The sequence below is a fragment of the Meles meles genome, chromosome 3, assembly GCF_922984935.1.
Source record: "Meles meles chromosome 3, mMelMel3.1 paternal haplotype, whole genome shotgun sequence".
Taxonomy (NCBI): domain Eukaryota; kingdom Metazoa; phylum Chordata; class Mammalia; order Carnivora; family Mustelidae; genus Meles; species Meles meles.
The window spans coordinates 116,745,332-116,769,930 of NC_060068.1; the positions used below are offsets into that span (position 1 = coordinate 116,745,332).

At 41.1% G+C, this 24,599-nt stretch overlaps 1 protein-coding gene across 1 annotated transcript in view; it reads right to left on the bottom strand.

The window, feature by feature from the left end:
* Positions 1 to 3,332: 3,332 nt before the first annotated feature.
* Positions 3,333 to 24,599, bottom strand: part of CCDC192 (coiled-coil domain containing 192) — a 200,141-nt gene continuing 178,874 nt past the window's right edge. The window contains exon 7 of the mRNA XM_046001194.1: positions 3,333 to 4,130. Coding sequence (XP_045857150.1) covers positions 3,844 to 4,130 — 287 coding nt within the window. The 3' untranslated portion in view covers positions 3,333 to 3,843. The remainder of the gene's footprint in view (positions 4,131 to 24,599) is intronic.

A 24,599-nucleotide genomic window follows, 5' to 3' on the forward strand; every position in this document is an offset into this window, starting at 1 on the left:
TGCTTTGGGATGAAATGTTCTGAATATATCTGTGATGTCCATGTGGTCCAGTGTGTCATTTAAGGCCTTTATTTCCTTGTTGATCTTTTGCTTGGATGATCTGTCCATTTCAGTCAGGAGAGTGTTAAAGTCCCCTACTATTATTGTATTATTGTTGATGTGTTTCTTTAATTTTGTTATTAATTGGTTGATATAGTTGGCTGCTCCCATGTTAGGGGCATAGATATTTAAAATGGTTAGATCTTCTTGTTGGACAGACCCTTTGAGTAGGATATAGTGTCCTTCCTCATCTCTTATTATAGTCTTTGGCTTAAAATCTAATTGATCTGATATAAGTATTGCCACCCCAGCTTTCTTCTGATGCCCATTAGCATGGTAAATTGTTTTCCACCCTCTCACTTTAAATCTGGAGGTGTCTTCAGGTCTAAAATTAGTTTCCTGTAGGCAACATACTGATGGGTTTTGTTTTTTTATCCATTCTGATACCCTGTGTCCTTTGATTGGGACATTTAGACCATTAACATTCAGGGTAACTATTGAGAGATATGAATTTAGTGCCATTATATTGCCTGTAAGGGGACTGTTACTGTATATTGTCTCTGTACCTTTCTGATCTACTACTTTTAGGCTCTCTCTTTGCTTAGAGGACGGCTTTCAATATTTCCTGTAGAACTGATTTGGTATTTGCAAATTCTTTCAGTTTTTGTTTGTCCTGGAAGCTTTTTATCTCTCCTTCTATTTTTAATGATAGCCTAGCTGGATAGAGTATTCTTGGCTGCATGTTTTTCTCGTTTAGTGCTCTGAATATATCATGCCAGCTCTTTCTGGCCTGCCAGGTCTCTGTGGATAAGTCTGCTGCCAATCTAATATTTTTACCATTGTATGTTACAGACTTCTTTTCCCGGACTGCTTTCAGGATTTTCTCTTTGTCACTAAGACTTGTAAATTTTACTATTAGGTGACGGGGTGTGGGCCTATTCTTGTTGATTTTGAGGGGGGTTCTCTGCACCTCCTGGATTTTGATGCTTGTTCCCTTTGCCATATTAGGGAAATTCTCTCTAATAATTCTCTCCAATAGACCTTCTGCTCCCCTCTCTCTTTCTTCTTCTTCTGGAATCCCAATTATTCTAATGTTGTTTCGTCTTATGGTGTCACTTATCTCTCGAATTCTCCCCTCGTGGTCCAGTAGCTGTTTGTCCCTCTTTTGCTCAGCTTCTTTATTCTCTGTCATTTGGTCTTCTATATCACTAATTCTTTCTTCTGCCTCATTTATCCTAGCAGTGAGAGCCTCCATTTTTGATTGCACCTCATTAATAGCTTTTTTGATTTCAACTTGGTTAGATTTTAGTTCTTTAATTTCTCCAGAAAGGGCTTTTATATCTCCAGAGAGGGTTTCTCTAATATCTTCCATGCCTTTTTCGAGCCCGGCTAGAACCTTCAGAATCGTCATTCTGAACTCTAGATCTGACATATTACCAATGTCTGTTTCGATTAGGTCCCTAGGCTTGTTCTTTTGTTTGTGGTGACTTTTTCCGCCTCGTCATTTTGTCCAGATAAAAGGATATGAAGGATCAAATAAAATACTAAAACGGTGGCAAAGTCCCCAGAAAAATGGGCTGTAACCAAATCAGAAGAGACCCCAAATTGTGGGGGGGAGAAATGGGATAAAAAGGTTCAGAAAAAAAAAAGAAAAAATTTAAAAAATAAATTAAATAAAGAAAAAATATATATATTTAGATAAACTAGTCAAAAAACGTTAAAAAAGAAAAGGGTAAAAGTTTTAAAAAATTTAGCAGAAGAAGAAAAAAAAAATTGAATTAACCGCAAGACTAAAGAATCATGGGGAGAAAGCCATGAGTTCCGTGCTTTGCTTTCTCCTCCTCTGGAATTCCGCTGATGTCCTAGGTTTTGAACCTGCTTTCCTTGATAGATGAACTTTGTCCTGGCTGGATATTTTGTTGATCTTCTGGGGGAGGGGCCTGTTGTAGTGACTCTCAAGTGTCTTTGCCTGAGGCGGAATTGCACCACCCTTACCCGGGGCGGGACTAAGTAATCCATTCTGGTTCACTTTCGGGAGCTTTTGTTCCCTGAACTCTTTCTGTAGAGTTCCGGAGGATGGGAATGAAAATGGCGGCCTCCCAGTCTCCGGCCAGGAGGAGCCGAGAGCCCGGGGCCCACTCCTCAGTGCATCCCCAGAGAACAGCACCCAATCTCTCCCATATCCCCAGCCTCCAGCTGCACTCCGAGCTCACCCAGCCTGCAAATGGTTCAAGGTAACCCCAAGCTGAGAGTTCAGTCCTCGCTCTGTCTCTGTAGCCGGCTTCTCCATTCTAATACCTGCGAGCTCTGCGACACTCCGACACCCCGATCCTTCTGTGACCCTGCGGGACCTGGGGCCACGTTGACCCTGCGTGGGCTTCACCCCGGTTTAGCCTCTGGAGCAATGTCCCTCAGTGGAACAGACTTTTAAAAGTCCTGATTTTGTGCTCCGTTTTTCTGCCGCTTGCCGGGAGCCAGCCCCTCCCCCCGCAGTCTGTCTTTCCATCGTTTTGGATTTACTTCTCCGCCAGTCCTACCTTTCAGAAAGTGGTTGATTTTCTTTTTCTAGAATTGCTGTTCTTCTTCTCTTCGATCTCCCGTTGGATTTGTAGGTGTTTGCAATGTTTAGATAAGCTATCGAGCTGATCTCCTGCTACCTGATGTAGTCTCAGCCTGCTACTTCTCCGCCATCTTAACTCCAGAGCGAACTCTTGCATTATATAAGTAGTGTTGATTCTCATGTTTGCTATGATATTTCTGACTTCTATTGTTGTCTCTGGCAGACAAAAGAGTTTCAGGGAGTATTTGTTGAACTGGTCTAATTAAATCAAGAAGTAGTGATGTAGTCAGACTTATGGGAGAGCTAGAGCTGTTTGCCTGAGTCATTCTGTACTAGCCCAGTAAGAATTAAGTCCCAAAGTCCTCCCCAAAGTTAGTGCCTAATTGCTCCCTTTGTGTGGGAAATAGTTTACTTGAAGTGGATGCGTGAAAGAGGAATGGGATACAATTCCTTCTAGCCCATTAATTACAGGATAGCTTTCCTTTGCCCATCCTTTATTTTTCCCGACATAATTTTGTGCTGTCTGCACCTCCTTGATACAACAATAACAGAAGAGTATATTTTATTTTGGTCTGAGTTTTGGTCCAACAGGAAGAATCAGTGTTGTCTGTTTTCCCAAGGAGATGTTGTCCCAGGACACTTCCCAAAGGACCACAGTGCTGATTCACCCATTCTTTATTTATTTTTATTGCTTTAATTTTATTTCACTTCTCCGCTCGCTAAATGCTAATAAGAGACATGCCATAAAGAAATATAGTCTAGAGGACATGAAAAAACAGACCTCATGGCTGTTTACTCTGCTGGCAATGATTCCACTCTTCAGTACCCCCATTTTCCCGGTTTGAAGCTTGCCGTCCATGGCAGTTTTCTGTCCACAGGTGAGCTGCTTATGGATACAGGTATGGTGCCACCTTGCAATGTGACAAACCTATGATAAGACCATGATACTATGTTCTTTGACCATCAGTCTAGCTGTGTGTTTTTCTTTGTCCCGTGGTTATCTGGGATATCTAAAAACATAGTATTCTTTCTGCAAGTGTGTAGGTTACGTGATGGCTGATATATGAAGGGGAAGTATTCAGGATTCTGAAGAATCCCCTTTGTTTTGTTTCCTTCCAATACAAAAGTTATAGGATCTATTGAAACCCATCATCTTGAACTTGAGTTTGCTACTGGGGAGACTAGCTGGGTTCTGGACTTTACGCTGGCAACACTTAATAAACATTTATTCTTACTAGGAATCCTTACTTATCTTCATCAGAGACCACGGGGGTGACACTATTATTAAAGAAAATTGGGGCTTCTTGTAAACATTCTGGAGTGTCCTCAACCTCTTGGAAGGGCTGGGATCCCCGCTCAGCTTCCAGCTGCTGAATTTTCCTTTCCTTTTCCTCTAAAACATCTTCCAGCTGGGTGATCTTCTCAGTCTGAAGGGAAACCTGCGTTGACAACTCCATAATCAGGTTAATTTTTCGATCACCTTCTTCCACAGGCGGGAGACTGCCACAGGACTCTTTCCGAGCACTGTCTTCTAGAGCAAAGAAGAAAAAGAAAGTCTGAGCAGTTTTAATTGGATTTCCCAGAACTCAAAGAGAGGGAAGATGAAAAAGCTTTATTTCTCACGTTCTTAAAAGGGAACACAGATGTTGCGTCATCTGGTCAGATAGAGAATGGAATCTGGATCCGGTGAGGGGAAAGTTTCTGGGTGCTCATGAAAAAAGAACTTGGAAGCCTCCAGAGAGGGAGGAGAATCAGTTTTTGCCAACTCTTTTTTTGTACACATTGAACTTTTAATTAACCATGGGAATGAGCACTCCTTGAAAATCCAATCTATAAACAACAGCCATCCCAAGTTTCACCGTATCCTTTTGCCTAAGAATCTTTCACAAGAGTGACTATCGAGTAGAGATATACTTTAAAACTGAATTTTCACTCAACTTGGAAAAAAAAAAAAAAGTTGTTATTGCCCCTTCTGGAGGATGTGATGAGAAAAGACTAGTTCCTTAACCCAAGTCAGCTTTACAGTTGGCAGGGGTATAAGTTGAGGTGATCTAGGAAAAGCTATTAGCATAGTATGTGCCATAGAGATTCTTTTTTTAAGGTCTGAAGCTTTTCAGCATTTCTTTTTTTTTTTTTTTTAAAGATTTTATTTATTTATTTGACAGAGATCACAAGTAGGCAGAGAGGCAGGCAGAGAGAGAGGAAGGGAAGCTGAGCAGAGAGCCTGATGCGGGGCTGGATCCCAGGACCCTGGGATCACGACCCGAGCTGAAGACAGAGGATTATCCTACTGAGCCACCTAGGTGCCCCTTTTTCAGCATTTCTTAATAAAAATTACCAGTATCTCCTAGAGGGAAAAGCTTATCCTTTATAACTTCTGACCCCTCAGATAAGGATGAAAGCCTGAGGAAAGAGGGAGAGGGAGGCTCCAATAAGGAGATAAAATTTTGGTGGCTGGCAGCAGGGAAACTTAAAAAAAAAAAAAAAAAGAAGTCCCAGTACACCATCAAAAAAGTAGCTGCTAAAAGCAAACCTCATCCTACTGGGGTTTAGTAGGATCACCCTCCTTTACCACTCTCATCCTGTAATTTCCACTATTAAAATCATGTCTCTATTTACATAAAGTGCAGACATTATTTGTAAGTAAGGTTTGTCAATTGCTTGGGTGTCATTGTAGGAATAATGAATGGAGCTAATAGCGTGTGAGTGAATGGTATTGACAGCCGATTACTGTGGTTAAAGGTCCAACATTTACTCAGTCCTCAGTGAACACAAACCCCACAGCTGCACCCTAGGGAAATCTAACTGCAGGTCCAGGAGACAGATGCCTGCGACTATTGTGTGAAGATGGGGCAGCTTTGCTGTGATGGTCCATGCAGGCAGGGAATCACCCACTTCTCAGCAAATAAAACTCATTTTTGTTTGTTTGTTTTCTAATTTCCCCCAAGGGATCCTGGGATGAAAGCTTGAACACTGACTTGCACAGTGGCCAGGACGCTTTGGGCCTCCCAGAAGTGATGAGAAGGAAGATCAGGGTGTTCTCTGCTCTTAGCAATTGTGCTTACTGTGACATTTCGAGAATCTGGGGGAAGTTTTTGTTCTGAAGATGGGAAATTTTAACACTAATATTGAATGAGATGGTAGTTTGCCCACCTTTCTTTACAAGCTATGAAAAAAATCTCCATATCTCAAAGGAGCATGTAGTTTGTTGTCTGAAATGAGATGTACTGTGAATAGAAAATACACATTTGATTTTGAAGGCTTAGTGTGAAAGAAATGTGAACTATCTCATTAGATTTTAAAAATTGGCTATGTATGAAAACAATATTTTGGATCTGTTGGGTAATATAAGATACATTTTAGGACAATATCCACTCATTCATTTTTCTTGTTTTCAAAATGTAGCTCCTAGAAAATGGAACATTTTGTATGTGGCCTGCATTGGTGGCTCTCACTTTTCTGCTGGCTGGTCCTGGGCTCGAGTTTCCTTTTGGATAAGAACTTTCTGAAATCCAAGAAGATGGGTTCCTCGTAGGTGGCTCTAGCTAACATGTATGGTTGTTATTTGGGAGGGAGGATTGTTGACTCTCAACCGTTAGCACACAGTTCATTTTTCTGTTACTTCCAAAGGTGGAGGTACAGAAATCTGGGCTTGGGAGAGTGGTTCTTGTGGGTTGAAGTGAGTTTCCATGGGAGCAGAGAGAAAAGACAGAAAGTGGCAACAAGAGGCAGTGAGAAGATAGAAAGGAAAGGAACGGTGGGCAGGATAGGGAAGGCAGGGCCTTTGTGAGGCTCCGGGATGGAGAAAGGCCTCGGAAGCCTCCCTCCTTGTTGTGCCAGCTTGTCCTCTTTCTCCTTGACCTCTTCTTCCGTCTTTTCTTCCTCCATTTTTCCCTCTCTTTTCAGGAGGAGTTATTTCCTACCAATTTACACGACTAAAAGTGTTTAGTGCCATTACAGAAGGCAAACTGGTCAAAAGTGTTTGTTTTTAAAAGAATGCAATAGAGGTGGAATACTTTGTTCATCTGATTCTAGTGATAAAGTGGTAGAAATGCAGCAGGATGGCATTACCTGGGAATTGCTGTTACTAGGTCTACATCTTCTGTCTCTGCCCTCCCAGAGAGAGTAATCGCGAGAGAAGGTAGAGAGAAAATGAGGGAGAGAGAGACTGGGTGTCTTGGTTAGCTCAGGCTGCCATAACACAATACCAAACCATTGCCAGGGAGCTTGAACAACAGATTTATTTTCTCACAGTTCTGGAGGCTGATAGTTTGAGATCCAGGTGCAAGCATAGATGGATTCTGGTGAGAACTCGCCTGGTTTGGGGAGAGCAACCTTCCCACTGGGTCCTCCCATGGCACAGGGGAGACCACAAGCTCTCTGATGTTTTCTTCTAAGGTCACTCATCTCATGACCCTACCCTTATGACCTCACTGAAACTTAATCACTCCCAAAGGCACCATCTCCAAATGCTGTTGCATTGGGGTTAGGGATTCAACATATTAATTTTGTTGGGGGCACAATTCAGACAATAGCACAAGTAAAAGACAATTGGAAAAGGAGAGTTAGCACAAGGGCCTTGAATCTCACTGTATTGTTTTCATGTATTAAATGGAAATGCTGATAAGAAGATAAGTTAAAGTGCATCTATATACCAGCTTTTTTAGATTCCCCATTTAAGTGATACCTTATAGTATTTGTCTTTCTCTGATGTATTTTACCAAGTAGAATGTACTTAAAAGCTGACCTGATCAAAAAAGAGTGGAGTGGTATTTACTAAGAGATGGGGGATAGGGAGGGAGGAATTGGAGAGGTATGGTCAAAGTGTACAAATTTCTAGTTATAAATTCTGAGTAATGTGTAACATAATGATGATAATTAAAATACTGTACTGCAAATTTGTAAGTTCCTGGGAGAATAGATCTTAAATGTTTGCTCCACAAAATAGAAATGGTAATTCTGTGATGGGATGGTATTCTTTTTTTTTTTTTTTAAGATTTTATTTATTTGACAGACAGAGATCACAAGTAGGCAAGAGGCAGGCAGAGAGAGAGGGGGAAGCAGGCTCCCTGCTGAGCAGAAAGCCGGATGTGGGGCTCGATCCCAGGGTCCTGGGATCCTGACCTGAGCTGAAGGCCGCCGGCTCAACCCACTGAGCCACCCAGGTGCCCCTGGGATGGTATTCTTAGCTAACTTTGTGGTGGAATTATTTTGCAAAATACACGTGCATCTTGTGAATACATGGTGCACTTTAAACTTACACCAGGGGGGCGCCTGGGTGGCTCAGTGGGTTAAAGTCTCTGCCTTCGGCTCAGGTCATGATCCCAGGGTCCTGGGATCGAGCCCTGCATTGGGCTTTCTGCTCAGCAGGGAGCCTGCTTCCTCCTCTCTGCCTGCTTCTTTGCCTACTTGTGATCTCTGTCTCTCTAGTAAATAAATAAAATCTTTTTAAAAAATAAAAAAAAATAAACTTACACCAGGTTTTAGGCCAATTATAATCTCAATAAAACTGGGGAGAAAAAAGAAAAAAAGAAGTACATGTACCAAGAAGGAAATTTCTCATACAGCTATATTTTACTATTTAATGACCTCTTCACACACACAATGAAAATATTTTTGTTCTGTTTCTAAACACATTAAAAATCACAGAAGCATTTTAAACTCTTCAATGAAGTGGGGGACTCCAGAATAGGGACTCACGTCCTATCTGTAGTAGAAATAGCCCAAGGCCACCTCAGTGATTTGTCCAGACTCCACAACTAATCTCTGCCTGATCTGCTGTGCCCCCTTCTCCTGGAGTCAAGGCTCCCTTACCCGGAAGCTCCTGACAGCTCTACTCATCCCCACATCTCAAACACTGGTGGTCCTTCCTAGATTTTCATTAGCAGCTCGTATGGTCTTGCCAAGGTCACATCTGCCTGAAGCATGGAGGATTCCGTCATCTGACCAGATAATCTCAGAAATGGTTAGCCCCATTCCCAGGGGCCCCAGGAGACATAGAGACAAGAGAAATTCTCCTGTCACAGGGAAGAAGAAAACCTGATTAGCCATAGTCAGGGTATGACATCACAATTGCTACCATTGCAGAGGTTTTTACAAGTACATGCTGTTTTTCATGATTTCCCCTCCTTCTGCTTCAATTTAAAATAGCGTGAAACAAGAATGGGAATGATGGCTTAGGGTCATGGCAACGAGGAAATGGGAGGTGGCAGTTGTGCAAGGTTAAAAGGTTTAGAAAGAAGACAGACAACAGGGGCATTCTTTTGCTCACAGCTGGGGCAGGCTGGGCTCACTTTTTGATGTAGCCTTGAAAGACAAAAGGCCCAGAAAAAATTTTGCCTTTGCCTTACGCCATTTCCAGCTTCTCATTCTTAATAGCATTAAACCCTTCATGCTCTTAGCAAAGTGTTATATGTGAGTTATATAAAAAATACCAGTAACTAGGGGCGCCTGGGTGGCTCAGTGGGTTAAGCCGCTGCCTTCGGCTCAGGTCATGATCCAGGGTCCTGGGATCGAGTCCCGTATCAGGCTCTCTGCTCAGCAGGGTGCCTGCTTCCCTTCCTCTCTCTCTGCCTGCCTCTCTATCTACTTGTGATCTCTCTCTGTCAAATAAAGAAATAAAATCTTTAAAAAAAAAATACCAGTAACTAAAGAGATAATAGTAGAGGTCATTATAGTTTGAGTAGCTTAGAGACTTAGACTCAGCTTAGAATTGGTATTTGGGACCATCTGATCTCACCTGCACGTTACACCTGAACATCCCTATTAATTAGGGAATTCCATCTTCAACATCCCTAACTGATGCTTTTTTAAGTGGCTCTCAGGCATGAGTGTCTCTCCTGCTCTTCATAGGTCAGCTGCCAGTAGTAATCAATGAGTAAAATTTGCCTTTTATTGTTAGTGTGGCTTCACATTGTTAGAGAGATACCCGGTGGATCGAAAGCTGAGACGGGCAGACTGAAGGAGAGCAGGATTCGGCTTGTTGCTAATCAGAGAAAGGACATATGGTGTAATACTAGTTTCAAAGACCTAAATCACGTGGAAACATTGCTTTGTGCATCTGGGAAGTTAGTAGTTTCGTGTCCACAGTGATACATTGCTGAAGGGTGACCCAGTGAGTGTCTGGGAGGCTTTTTTTAGATTTTCTAAACACTTGTTTCTAAAAATGGGTGTTTCCCCTTTGGATCCCTTCACTGATGCCACCAATGTAAAAATGTTGAATGAACATGGAAATGCTAAGAACCACTGATCTCGTTTCTGCTTCCCATGCCTCTCATGATGGGAAGCACACATCTCCCCAGACAGGTCTCCACAGTCATTTTAAAAATTAATTCGTTAGTAATTAGTCACTGGGACCGTGCATGTAGAGAACAAATGAGATGCACACTTGGCTCCCACATTCACAGTTCCCCGCTTGGGCAGGGAGAGGCGGCACTGAGTTGGGTCCCAAAGGACATTCAGGATTTAGCCTAAACAAACATCTGTGCTGAGTACCACCTCATCAGTGTTTTCTTTTCTCTCTGGTTTTCAAGCTAATGACCAAGACTGCCAAGTGTTTACTCAATAAGAAAGACTCTTCCCGGTGAGGTGATTAAATACCTTATTTCATCAGAGCCACCCAGGATTACTGTTTGGCCTAAAAGACTATGTCAGCTTCCTCCTCTGTACAAATGCCCATCACTCTGACTCACCTTCATGTGGTTTTGGAAGCTGTATATATTTCTCAGTAACCACAAGGGAGTCCAGTTTCATCTACTGCCATACTTGGACTTAAAAATTGGCTCATCCATGTAAATAGCGCTCTCTCACTACTTGAACAATAAACAAAACTTCAACAATAACCTTCCTAGTTTTCTGTCCTTCTCTAGACTTTCACAGTTACCCTCTGAGGATAGTACTTTTCTGCAATAAATGATTTGTTTATTTGGGGGGTTCCTATAGCACAAGTATTTTACTTCTTGAAAGTCAGATTAGGGGACGCCTGGGTGGCTCAGTTGGTTGAGCCGCTGCCTTCAGCTCGGGTCATGATCCCAGGGTCCTGGGATCGAGTCCCACATTGGGCTCCTTGCTCAGCAGGGAGCCTGCTTCTCTCTCTCCATCTCTGCCTGCCGCTCTGCCTGCCTGTGTTCTCACTCTCTCTCTCTGACAAATAAACAAGTAAATAAAATCTTAAAAAAAAAAAAAAGAAATTCATATTAGTCTTACTACTTGAAGTTTTCTCTGTTTGCTCCCTTCAGTGTTTTTACTCATATGGAGACCAGGGTCTCTAGTGACAAACGGCCAACTTCAAGGAGTTTTCAGTTACTTTCCATTAATGCTGTGAATGCTTAGAATACATTTGAAGTTGGCACGTGTTTGTTGATTTGGAAATGAGAACAGCACTAAAAAAAACCAGAGTTAATTGGGGTACCTGTGTGGCTTAGTTGGTTGGGCATCTGGCTCCTGGTTTCAGCTCAGGTCATAATCCTGTGGTCCTGGGATCGAGTGTTGTGTTGTGCTCCAAGCTCAGCAGGAAGTCTGCTTGGTGATTCTCTCTCTCCCTCTCCCTCTGTCCCCCACTCCCTTGTGCTCTCTCTCCTTCTCAAAGAAATACATATTTTTAAAAAGAAGATAGACTTAATTGACAAGTTTGGTCAGTTAAAAGAACTGAAATGTCGTTTGATAGATGCTTATAAATTTTCAATGTGTATCCAAAAACTTCCCACATCTTAGTGATGACCACTGTTAAGATAGTATTTTATATTAGCAGAAAAATCTAAGATGCAGGGGTGGACTGGAGCAAATATATATTTTCACCTAGCTGCAGTCCAAGAACCCCACACCTTAGATCCTGAACACATGTGTTTTAGTAAATGCTTTGGAAGGAACAAAATACTTAGTTTAAAATTACGATGGCAGGGATGCAGGGCTGATGACATGGGAAGTGCTCTGGAGAGTGAGCAAAGAGCTTATAGAGCACTTAATGAAGAAAACACTCAGGAAAAACAAGGACTGAGAGAGAGTGTGTAGGAAGCATTTGTTGCTTCAAGTTTTGGGGCCTCCCGCAGATGTTGGGCCCATGCCAGTCCCCAGAACCAGCATGAGGGGTTTGACTGATGTGGATGCTTTGAGGACTTGTACAGTGTTTGAGGACCGGGTAGGATGAAGAACACTCACCTCCAGCTGTGAGCATTGCTCTTGTGGCTGTAGAATGCTCTCACTGGGAGACATGTTGAAAAAGCAAATGGATTGAGGGAACTGCAAATCCCTACCTCCTTCCTTTGTTGACTTAGAGGCATAAATGCACATGATGCCCATGTTTTGTGTTTATTGACATGGTTAATTCTCTCTTGCCCAGCACAGGTACTGTAGTTAAAGGATTGCAATAGTTTCACATCTGGTCCTATTGCTTATATGACCTGCCCTTTCAGTTTGGTTTCAGCTCTATACAAAGAAGTCTCATTCAACTTTACATTGGTCTTGACAGTCTTTTGTCTAAAATCTTCTGATGATTTTTCATTTCATGTAGACTAAAAGCTCACCTTCTAGCATAGTATGTGATCTGGCCCCCCTTTACCTCACGAACACGTGTATTCTTTCTTTCCTTGTTCCTAACAGGCTAGGCATGTTTCTACGTCAGGGCCTTTACATTTGCTACTTCTTCTGCCTGGATAATTGCAGCTTGGATGCATACATGGCTAATTCCCTCAGTTCCTCAGGTCTCTCTTCTCCAAAGTCACCTTCACCCAGTGAAGTCTCCCTCAGATGTCTTGCCTACAATTTCAATGCAGTCCCCACTCCTGGACAAGTCAGATTCTTGTTCCCTGCTTTGTTTTTCCAAAATGTTATGTCTGACAATTCATTTTTGTCTTCTTGGTAGTCTCTTTCTACCCCACTAGAATGAAAGCTCCTTGAGGGCAGAAATATTTGACCGTTTTGTTCACTACTATGTCTTCTCTATCTAAAGCAATGCCTGGCACGTGTCTTAAGTCATTTGTTAAGTGACTAAATGGATGGAAGTTAAGTGCATATATGATCCAAAACCACAGTAGCAATGCACCAGTCTGAATGTTTCTAGAGTTCCCAGATTTCCTCCCCAGGCACATATTTTATTCACAGAAAGCTTTTCACTACTGCATCTCCACACCCTCACATCCCAGAAAATAAACTGTCATGATTGTAGAACATTGTACTTAACACTTGTGAATTTAAGTTTTTGTTAAATGGGAAAATGGAAAAATTAGAATTTTCTCTTCTGGATCTGTGACTTAGATTCTATGAGCTATAAAAATGGTTCTCCACACTGGCACTTGGGGAGTTTCATCAGTATGGAGAATCCAAGGTCTCACTGCTGAAAGTCTGCTTGAGTGAATCTAGGAGGGTGTCTGAGAATCTGTAGTTTTACAGAGTGCCCTAGGTGCTTCTGATGATTGGCCAAGTTTTGGCAGTTGAATTTCTGCTGACCTGTAATAAGCATGGGGAGCTAAATTTCTGGCTAAATCCTAAAAGGTAGGCCAGAAATCTTCCGGCATGCCTCTTCTTGACAAGGCTGCAGTACGCATAGCAGAAGAGAGATCACATCTATTATACTCTCAGTGCCTCTCCCTTGTTACCTGACATGGCTCTGCCTGTGAATATTACCACTGACTGAATGTATCCATAGTCTTCCCCTCCCTCCCTCCCTCCACAATTAGCTTAAATCTCCGCAACAACTTGCCAGGTCTAACTTGGCTGAATCATCTCCAGAATCCCGAGAAAATGATGAGTTTGAAGGTTTGTTTTTGCTTTTGTTTCTGTTTCTCAGTTGGTGGATGGATCCATTTCCTCACAAGCTAGTCTGGAAAGGAAAAGAGATGTCTCTCAAAAGAGAGATGATGCTTTGAGGGCAAGCACAGTGACTCCCCAGCTTCCATAGCTGCCACCATCACATAGGAAGCAAGTGAATCCCCTTCCGCAGATCTGAATCCAGAATTTTCTTTCTGGAGCTTCCTGAAGCCAATTGATCTGTCCCCAAAAGACTGATAAGAATATTATATTAGAAAGATGTCTGAATACCTTGGTACTAGGTTGGGAGGTGGGAGAGATTTGTTTGTGTGGAAGAGCAAATGAGGACATCTCAAAGATGGTGCCACAAAAATGAATATAGGCTGGTCCATGATGGGAGAGGGGGGAAAGCAACCAGTGACCAGACACTAGGTGGGGGCCTAGTGCAGTGCTGCATCCCACCTTCTATCTTTACCAGGTGAGGGTAGAACAATGTAGGTTAACTTAGTCCTGCTCCCTTTCAGAGAAGGGTGTCTTCCTATCCTCTTCAGGGTCTTAGATCTTTTTTTTTTTTTTTTAAAGATTTTATTTATTTTTTGACAGAGAGAAATCACAACAAGGCAGAGAGGCAGGCAGAGAGAGAGAGAGAGGGAAGCAGGCTCCCCGCTGAGCAGAGAGCCCCATGCGGGACTCATCCCAGGACCCTGAGATCATGACCCAAGCCGAAGGCAGCGGCTTAACCCACTGAGCCACCCAGGTGCCCCAGGGTCTTAGATCTTATCAAATTGTTCTACAGAAGGAGCGCTTCAGCAAGATTGGGAAACAACAGGAACACTATTAGCATCACAATGCACATGAGTTATGCCTAGAGGAAATCAATCTAAGGGGAAGAAATGTTTTTTATTGGAATCTCTTCTACATTTTCCAGTGAGCAGGACCTGAAGTCCCCTCCTATAAATCTGGTTCCATTGAAGAGAAGAGTGGTTCAAGCACAATGACTGATGCCTGGTCAGAGGCCTAAAGGTGAAAATGGACTCTGGTAGGGGAAAAGGAAATTCATAGGAGGGAGATACAAAGGAGACTGAGAAAAAAAGAAAAAGAAGAGATAGTAGATGAAGGACTATTTCTATGCTTATTGGCGGTGGAATCAGTATGAACTCAAAGGCAATTGGAGAAATAAAAATAAAGATGATTTTATATTATTTGGACTGCATGTTGCACTAGAGTGTAACAGTGAGACTCTCCTGCTTTTCTTCTTGATGCACAGGGGATATATGAGGCCAAGTCTATAGAATGAAGAATACCAATTTGGTTGTTTGCATTAATTTTCAGTTATTAGTTACAATTTCTGATGTTGCATGGCATTGAGAATTTATATGTTGCTGTAGTAAGAGTAGTATTGGCAGTGTTATTCTTTGACAGGGTCAATGAAAATTAATGGTTTATTTTTTTAATGGAGAAAGGTAAGATAAATAATTCTTCATGTTTGTGGATTAGGGATTTGCTTGTATCAACTAGGCAGAAGAATGGGTTTTGTGGAAAAGAGTGTAAGTCATTTTGACTGAGTTGACTTGACAGTGCTATTAAATGTCCCTGACAACAGGACACTTGGATGCGGTCATTTGGAGTGACATGGCAGCTATACCTCACCACATATGGGTTCTTCTCTTCCTTAAGTCTTATCCTATCCCTCAACTTCTTCCTTTTGCTTAGCTTAGTGATGGGATCACGGAATTTTACCAGCCTCCTGGATTCAGTGCTAGGTCTAGACTCAGAGCTTCTTGGATGAAGACAAGAAATATATGCAGAAGATAAAATAAATTGCAAAAAAAAAAAAAAAAAATACTATTGTGACAAAGACTCTTTTCCTAACCAAACTTTACTTAGGCTCCTCTGAACTCATCTTTCAATCTTGTCTCCAGGTGCCCACTTGCCAAGAGAAGTCTGCTCAATCACTTTTTGAGAATCCCCACCCTTAGAATCTGATCATCCTCCATATATGATGAAATTCCTTATCCTCTACCACATCCCAGGTGACATCTGGTCACCCTGGCCTGCCTCTCCCCTTACTCAGCCCCCACCAACAAACCGCACACAGCTCCTACTATAAATCCCCACTTTTCCTTGTCATAATGTAGAGTGGAGCCACCCTCTCTTTCCTACTGTGTTAGTCTGGACACTAATTGCCATCAGTAGCCCTTAATAAAGTCTTCCTCACTGTTTGCTCGGGTGTCACTATTGTTGTTGTTGTTTTCTTAAAAATAGCGGCTGAAGGATCACACAGAATTTATTCGGATTGTTGATGTATTTCACCCTGGAATCCTAAAAATGATAAAATCAACTGCACCTAGTATTGTCCAAGTTCAGTTTTCACATCATGCAGAACAGTTGTCCAAGTGGTGAACACTCCTTCTTTTGATAATGACATTGCTGAGATTAATTACCGAGATTTTTAATTATGTAAAACATTAAGCAGAGGATGCTCTTCTGGCTCCATCCCTTATTTTCAATAAGCTTCTCAGAGTACTTTAGAAATAGAGAGGTAGGGTAGGCAAAATAATGCCCCTCCCCAAAGATGTCCACAAAGTTATCCGGAATAATGGGCCCCCAAAGATGTCCCCAGACCTCTGAATATGTTTCTGAAGATGTTACACTGCTGCCTTTGAAGATGGAGAAAGGAACTACAAGTCAAGAAAAGTATGTGGCCTGTAGAAGCTGGAAAAGTAAAGAAACAGATTCTACTCTAAAGCTGCCTTGTGGCAACAAGGAACATAGTCTTGTTGATGCCTTGATTTTAACGTGGTGACACCTGTTTTAGACTTTCGGTCTTCAGAACTTTAACATAATAAATCTGTGCTGTTTTAATCCACTAAATTTGTGGTAATGTGTTATAGCAGTAATGGGAAGCAAATATAGAAGGGAAAACTAAGGAACATCTGAGTAATGAAAAAAATCTATAGGATTCCCAGAAAGCTCATTTAGGTGCAAAGTCAGCAATGGACTTGGATTTCAGCTTAGGTTTCCAGACATCCAGAGAAGTCTGGATTCCAGACCCTCCTGCATCCTCTGGAATCTCATGCCTTTGTTATTCTCCATTCCTTTTGGTGTTAACCTTTCCCCTGACTCCAACTCCTTAGCATGTAGTCCTCTAATGCCATCTTAAGAAGGAAATAAAACCTGGGGCATGTGGAAGGCTCAATGCGTTAAGCATCTGCCTTTGGCTTAGGTCATGATCCCAGGGTCTGAGGATTGAGCCCCACGACGGGCTCCCTGCTCAGCGGGAAGACTGTTACTCCCTCTCCCTCTGCCTGCTATTCTGCCTGGTTGTGCTTTCTCTCTCTCTCTCTCTCTCAAGTAAATAAATGAATAAATAAATCTTAAAAAAAAAAAGGAAGTAAAACCCTTTTACTACTTAATGCCTCTTCAGCTGTTGCTCTGTAACTGTTCTCCCCTTTACTATCAGATCTCTTGGAAGAGTTGTCTATACTCTGATTCCCTTTCTCCTTGTGAATGTAGTGCACTCTAGCTTTTGTTTTCCATTATATTATTCAACTTCACCTTGCTGAACTTACTGATGTCACTAAATCCATTGAACTTAATGTTCATCCTCTGAACATTTGCAGTTGTTGACAGCCTCCCGTAAGACCATAAGACACTCTTTCCCTGACTTCTGTAATATGACACTGTTATGCCTCCAAACTTTCTGACTACTCCTTTGGTCTCATTTTGTGGGCTCCTCCTCGGAGTAATTACTGCATGGAGATCCTTAAAACTCCTGGTCTTAAGCTTTCTTCTTTCTCTCTATAGGTCTTTTCTGTGGCCTTGGTTGCAATCTGTTTGTATGAATGATGCCCCAGTTTACAGCTCTAGGTGAGACCTGAGCCCTGGACCTGGGACCCCCTCCTTTGAGATCTCTCACAAACATCTAAGATACAATACATCCTAAACTGAACTCATTATCTAACCTCTAAAACTGAGTTCCTTTCAGTATTCCCTAGCTAAGTAAAGTGGCATCACCATGCCTCCCCTTGCTGAAGTCAGAGCTGAGCATTATTTGAGATTTCTCCTTTACTTTCATGCTCTTCCATTTCTCTTGTCACTAAGTGCTTGTTGGTTCAAACATCTAAATGACTCTTAACTTTGTCTACTTGTCTCCATACCTATTAGATCAGGCTATGTATTCCTGTAATATCTTTCAACTTGTAATTCTCATTCAAAAACTAAATTCTTAATCTCCTTGGGGTACTATTTTATCAAGGACTTTGCCAAACTCCATTATTTCTTCTTCAGTTTTAGTCACTTGATGGAACTATAATAGATGGCCATAAGGAACTAACGGTTGGTGGGACCTACTTTTCAGATGACACAAATGGGCTTCATAGTGACACACCTGAGCATTTGGACATTTATTGTTGGAATCTCCAAGGCTTAGTTCAGAAGAGACCAAGAGAAATGTGTGTTTCAGAGAAGAAGCCCTGAAGTTCCTTTAAGTACATGAGAGGCAACAGCAGAGTTGAAGTGGGTAGGAGATACCAAATTGCACCCTTGAGAGGAATAACTCACAGAAACAAGCATTGCTTCTCAGTGTCACTTCCTATACAAGGCTAACTTCATTTTTATTAACTTTCTTTTAATGTTATGCAACTTGCTACTTGTTTACATTTCACGCTAAGAAGACAACAGTAAGAAATGGACTCGGGGAAGGGTAAATGCCAGGGATGTCTGTGCTAACTGAAATCAGCAGCTTAAATATGTTCTGTTCTTGACAACAGCCTATGGAACATGGTTCTTTCAATTCCACCTCCCAGTGGAATGCCATTCCAATTTTATCAGATTTATTTTATTTTTTTGAAATTTCAAGATGTAATTTCATCTTAAAATTTCAAAATATAATTCAGAAGTGATGGAGAAATTCCTCATGAGGGAATTCAAAATAGCTTTTCTTTATTTAGTAAATCTTCTGATACTTGGTACACATGTTAACTTTCATTGATGTTTTCCCCATTAATTAATCTCCTTTATCATGTAATTTATATGCCTTCAGAACATTATTAAAGCTAATGGCAAAGGAGTTATTTTCAGGGTGGGCGTAAATTGAAGGCACCATAGAGAAACACAAAAATGTATCTAGGAGACTACTGAAATTCTTAGAAATATGCTTGTCATACTGGGAAGTTTTGTGGTATACTTTGGATGTATTGTATATTTGTATTTGAAAAATAATATTTATAAGTTTTAGAGCTATCAAAGCACTCTCACAACTATAATTTCACTTTTTCCTCTTTCTATGCAACTCCCCTCCATACTTGTAAGATAAGAGGAAAGAGAGAGAAAGAGGAAGTGGGAAAAGAAATAAACATTTCCATGGCACCTACTGTGTTACTTTACTAAGAACTAGTTCAGTTTTTTCTGAACTAAAAAAATGCTAACATAATAGGAATCTTAGGAATTGGCAGCTAGATTACCATTAAGACTTGTGGGCATTTGTTCTGGCTACTTTCCAAGATGACCCTCCCAGTGTCTTCTGGTTTGAACCACCTGGATAAACAAAAGCTTAGAGACACTTTAATCTTCAGCAGGGTAAGTTCTCATTTTGTTTCTGGCTTAAGGTACATCATTTAATTATTATTTATTTTTTTATTTTTATTTTTATTTTGTTTGTTTGTTTGTTTATAGCATAACAGTGTTCATTGTTTTGGCATCACACCCAGTGCTCCATGCAGTACATGCCCTCCCTATTACCCACCACCTGGTTCCTCAACCTCCCCCCCCCCCCACCCCCCACCCCTTCAAAACCCTCTGGTTGTTTTTCAGAGTCCATAGTCTCTCATGGTTCATCTCCCCTTAGTTAAATTTCATCTGCCTTATAAATTAATTGGTTACCTCTTTTCTTCACATTACTTAAACTGAACGTTTAATTGATGATAATGATAAAGTATACCTAAAATTGTGAAAGTATCTGCTACTTTTTAAAGACTCAGATTGGGTTTAATCAATTAAGATTATTTTTGCTTGGAGACAGCCTCAAAGAATTAATATTGTCTATGAATACAGGTGGTACTCAAGCTATGATGGCTCAACTTAATGATTTTTCAGTTTTATGATGTTGTAAAAGTGATATACATTCAGTAGAAACCATACTTCAGATTCTGAATTTTGATCTTTTTCAGGGCTACTGATATAAGGTATGATACTCTCTCTTGATATTGGGTAAGTGGCAATGAGTCCCAGTCCCAGTCAGCTACATGATACTGAGAATAAGTAATTGATATACTTGCAAACCTTCTTTACCCATATGGCCATTCTGTTTTGTAGTTTCAGTAGTGTTCACTATGTTACATGAGATAATTCCACACTTTATTATAAAGTAGTCCTTGTGTTAGATGATGTTTTCCAGTTGTAGGCTAGTGTGTTATGAGCACATTTATACTTATCTAGGCTAAACTACTATGGCTGTTCTGTAGGTTACGTATATTGAACACATTTCTGATTAATAATTTTTTTTTAAGATTTTTCATTTATTTAGTTGACAGAGAGAGCGATCACAAGTAGGCAGAGAGGCAGGCAGAGAGAGAAGGGGATGCAGGCTCCCCGCCGAGGCACAGAGCCCGATGCGGGGCTTGATCCCAGGACCCCGAGACCATGACCCGAGCCACCCGGGTGCCCCAACAATGTTTTTAATTTACTATGGGTTTATCAGAACATAATCTCATTATAAGTCAAGGAAGATCTGTACATTAGTTAGGATTATTTCAACTCCAAATAGGAGAACATGGAGCTATTGCCAGCCTAGACAATGGGAAGTTTATTATTGCACCTAAGGTGAAGTCTGGGGAATTCCAGGGACAGCTCATTTTGTGACTCAAGGAAGCCACGTTGGCTTCTCTTATTTCTCTCTCTTATTTGCAAGGTGACTATATTCTTCACAGAATGTTATCTAAATGTTGGAAGAGAAAAGAAAGTCTTGTCTCCACCCAGCCTTTTAAAAAAAATTTTTTTAGGGCTCCTGGGTGGCTTAATGGGTTAAAGCCTCTGCTTTTGGCTCAGGTCATGATCCCGGGGTCCTGGGATCAAGCCCATATCGGGCTCTCTGCTCAGCAGGAAGCCTGCTTCCCTCCCTCTCTCTCTGCCTGCCTCTGTGCCTACTTGTGATCTCTGTCTGTCAAATAAATAAGTAAAATCTTAAAAAAATATTTTTAATTAAAAAACATTTTTATTATGTTTAGTTAAGCACCATACAGTGCATCATTAGTTCTCATTGTAGTGCTCAATGACTCAAAAGCTGCATAGAACACCCAGTGCTCATCACAACACATGCCCTCTTTAATACCCATCACCCAGCTACCCCATCTCCCCACCCCACTCCCCTCTAAAATCTTCAGTTTGTTTCCCAGAGTCCATAGTCGCTCATGGGTTGTCTCCCTCTCTGGTTCTCCTCCCCTTTGGTTTTCCCTCCTTTCCCCTATGGTCTCTTGTGCTACTCATTATGTTCCACATATTAGTGAAACCATATGGTAATTATATTTCTCTGCTTGACTTATTTCACTTAGCATAATCCCCTCCAGTTCCATCCATGTCAGTGCAAATGGTGGGTATGCATCCTTTCTGATGGCTGAGTAATATCCCATTGTATATACATACCACATCTTCTTTATCCATTTTTCTGTTGAAGGGCATCTCAGCTCCTTCCATAGTTTGGCTGTGATGGACATTGCTGCTATGAACATAGGGGTGCATGTGCCCCTTCTTTACACTATGTCTATATCTTTGGGGTAAATACCTAGTAGTGTAATTGCTGGGTCATAGGGTAGCTCTATTTTTTTTTTTTTTTAAATTTGACAGAGAGAAATCACAACTAGGCAGAGAGGCAGGCAGAGAGAGAGGAGGAAGCAGGCTCCCTGCTAAGCAGAGAGCCCGATGCGGGGCTCGATCCCAGAACCCTGGGATCATGACCTGAGCTGAAGGCAGAGGCTTTAACCCACTGAGCCACCCAGGCACCCCTGGGTAGCTCTATTTTTTAAGTTTTTGAGGAACCTCCATACTGTTTTCCAAACTGGCTGTACCAACTTGCATTCCCAGCAACAGCCTAAGAGGGTCCCCCTTTGTCTACATCCTCGCCAACATTTGTTATTTCCTGCTTTGTTAATTTTTGCCATTCTAACTGGTGTAAGGTGGTTTCTCATTGTGTGTGTGGTTTTTTTTTTTTGTTTTTTGTTTTTTTTTTTAATTTCCCTGATGGCTACTGATGTTGAACATTTTTTAATGTGTCTGTTAGCCATTTGTATGTCTTCTTTGGAGAAGTGTCTATTCATGTCTTCTGCCTATTTTTTTGACTGGATTCTTTGGGTTTTGGGTGTTGAGTTTGAGAAGTTCTTTATAGATCTTAGATATTAGCTCTTTATCTATACTTTAATTTGCAAATATCTTCTCCCATCCTGTGGGTTGCCTCTTAGTTTTGTTGACTGTTTCCTTTGCCGTGCAGAGATTTTTATCTTGATGAAGTCCCAAAAGTTCATTTTTGTTTTTATTTCCCTTGCTTTTGAAAACGTGTCTTGAAAGAAGATGCTATGGCTGATGTCTAAGAGGTTACTGTCTATGTTCTCCTCTAGGATTTTGAATTCCTGTCTCACATTGAGGTCTTTCATCCATTTTGAATTTATCTTTGTGTGTGGTATAAGAGAATGGCCCAGTTTCATTCTTGTGTATGTAGCTGTTCAATTTTCCCAGCACCATTTATTAAAGAGACTGTCTTTTTTCCATTGGATATTTTCTCCTAATTTATCAAAGATTAGTTGACCATGTAGTTGAGAGTCCATATCTGGAGCCCTATTCTGTTCCATTGATCTATGTGTCTGTTTTTGTGCCAATACCATGGTGTTTTGGTGGTCACAGCTTTATAATATAGCATGAAGTCAGGCAATGTGATGCTCCCAGCATTGTTTTCCTTTTTCTTTCTTTTTTTTTTTTTTTTAAAGATTTTATTTATTTATTTGACAGAGAGAGATCACAAGCAGGCAGAGAGGCAGGCAGAGAGAGAGAGGAGGAAGCAGGCTCCCCGCGGAGCAGAGAGCCCGATGCGGGGCTCGATCCCAGGACCCTGAGATCATGACCCGAGCCGAAGGCAGCGGCCTAATCCACTGAGCCACCCAGGCGCCCCTGTTTTCCTTTTTCAATGTTCCTTTGGCAATTTGGGGTCATTTCTGATTCCATACAAATTTTAGGATTGTTCCAGCTCTTTGAAAAATGCCAATGGTATTTTAATAGAGATGGCCTTAAAGTGTAGATTGCTCTAGGCAGTGTAGACATTTTTTTAAAAGTTTTTATTTATTTATTTATTTGACAGAAAGAGAGATCACAAGTAGGCAGAGAGGCAGGCAGAGGGGGAGGGGGAAGCAGGCTCCCCGCTGAGCAGAGAGCCCGATGTGGGGCTCCATCCCAGGACCTTGAGATTATACCTGAGCCAAAGGCAGAGGCTTAACTCACTGAGCCACCCAGGCGCCCCAGTGTAGACATTTTAACAATGTTTATTCTTCCAGTCCATGAGCATGGAATGTTTTTCCATCTTTTAGTGCCTTCCTCAATTTCTTTTGTAAGTGTTCTGTAGTTTCTAGAGTATAGATCCTTTACCTCTTTGGTTAGGCTTACTCCTAGGTATCTTATGATTTTGGTGCTATTGTAAATTGAAACAATTCCTTAATTTCTCTATCTACAATTACATTGTTAGCATATAGAAAAGCAATGGATTTCTGTGCCTGCCTTTTTTTTTTTTTTTTAAGATTTTTGGTTTATTTTTGAGAGACAGAGAGTAAGCACATGCGGGGGAGTGTTTGAGGGAGGAAGCAGACTCCCCGCTGAGCAGGGAGCCCAACATGGGGTTCAATTCCCAGACCCTGGGACATGACCTGAGCTGAAAACAGATGCTTAACCGACTAAGCCACCCAGGTGCCCCTTGTCTTCCCTTTTTAAGAGTTAAATCCTCCATGATGTGCTCAGAATTTACCTTTTTTATTTTTGTCCGTAGTTATATCATATTCCTAAAGAAGCCCTTGACAAAGAAACAGAATCACTATGATTGGTTAAGATTAATGTTAATGTTTTGGGGTGGGTGGGAGGGTCCCTGAAACACATTATCTACCCAAATGATGAATAAAGTTGGAATTGTGTTAAGAAGGATGAAGAATAGTGTCTTTTATGTAGTTGACAAATAGCATCTGCTGCAGTGAACAAAATTTTTTTACTAAAAATGCCAGTAGGGGCACCTGACTGGCTCAGTTGGTAGAGCATGTGACTGTTGATCTCAAGGTCATGAGTTCAAGCCCCACACTGGGTGTAGAGCTTACCAAAAAAAAAAAAAAAAAAAAAAAAGCCAATAATAGTGTATCATTCAGTAATATTTGTGCTGCAAAAAAAGCTGAAAGCCCAACTCTAACTGGTTTAAGTAATAAAGAGAAAGTGTTAACTCAAGAGGTAAAGGCTAGTTTCAGGTGAGAATTGAACTAGTAGTCCCAGTAACTGGGGATCCCAGTAACTGAAGATCGTTTGGTCTTTCTATTCTTCACAAGGTGAGCTTCTTCCTAAGCCTAGCTCTATTCTGGTAACCAGACGACTGCCAAGGTCTTCCTGGGAGGACTCTCCTTTCTGTCTAGGGTTTCTAACTTATTTACTATGGAAAAACAGGAGACTTTTCTATCCCTTAATCTTCAACAAATATCGCTCATGTTCCATTGGCTTATATTAGGTTATAATCTCATCCCTGAACCAGTGCATAGGCTGTGCAACTGATGTTTAAGCTTGTAACACTGTAGTATATTTAAAGCAATGCTATTTATAACAGTACTTTTCTGAAAGAAGTGGGGAAAAAATCAGGAAGACAAAATGAATGAGTGAATGAATGAATAAAAGATGAATAAAGACCTCTCTCAATTATTATGAGTAGCCATTTCCCTAGCAAGAGTCTCAATAAATTGAATAATTGTTGCCTGGAAGATAGCTTAAAACCAAGCAAATCATAAACATCGAATTTATAGTAAACATCTAGTGAAAGCCACATCAGCCTCAAAATCTTAGCAGAAAAAGAAGCTGGTCGTTTTGGATGCAGTTGTTGGTTTTGAAAAAGATGAAGTTCTTCATTTGACATTTTGATATTGAGGAAATTGAATTAATTATTTCTTGGCTAAAGAACACACACAGAATTCAATTCGTTTAAGTTTAAATTTGCCTTTGATATTTGTTTATCATTTGAAGAGACTTTTTAAAT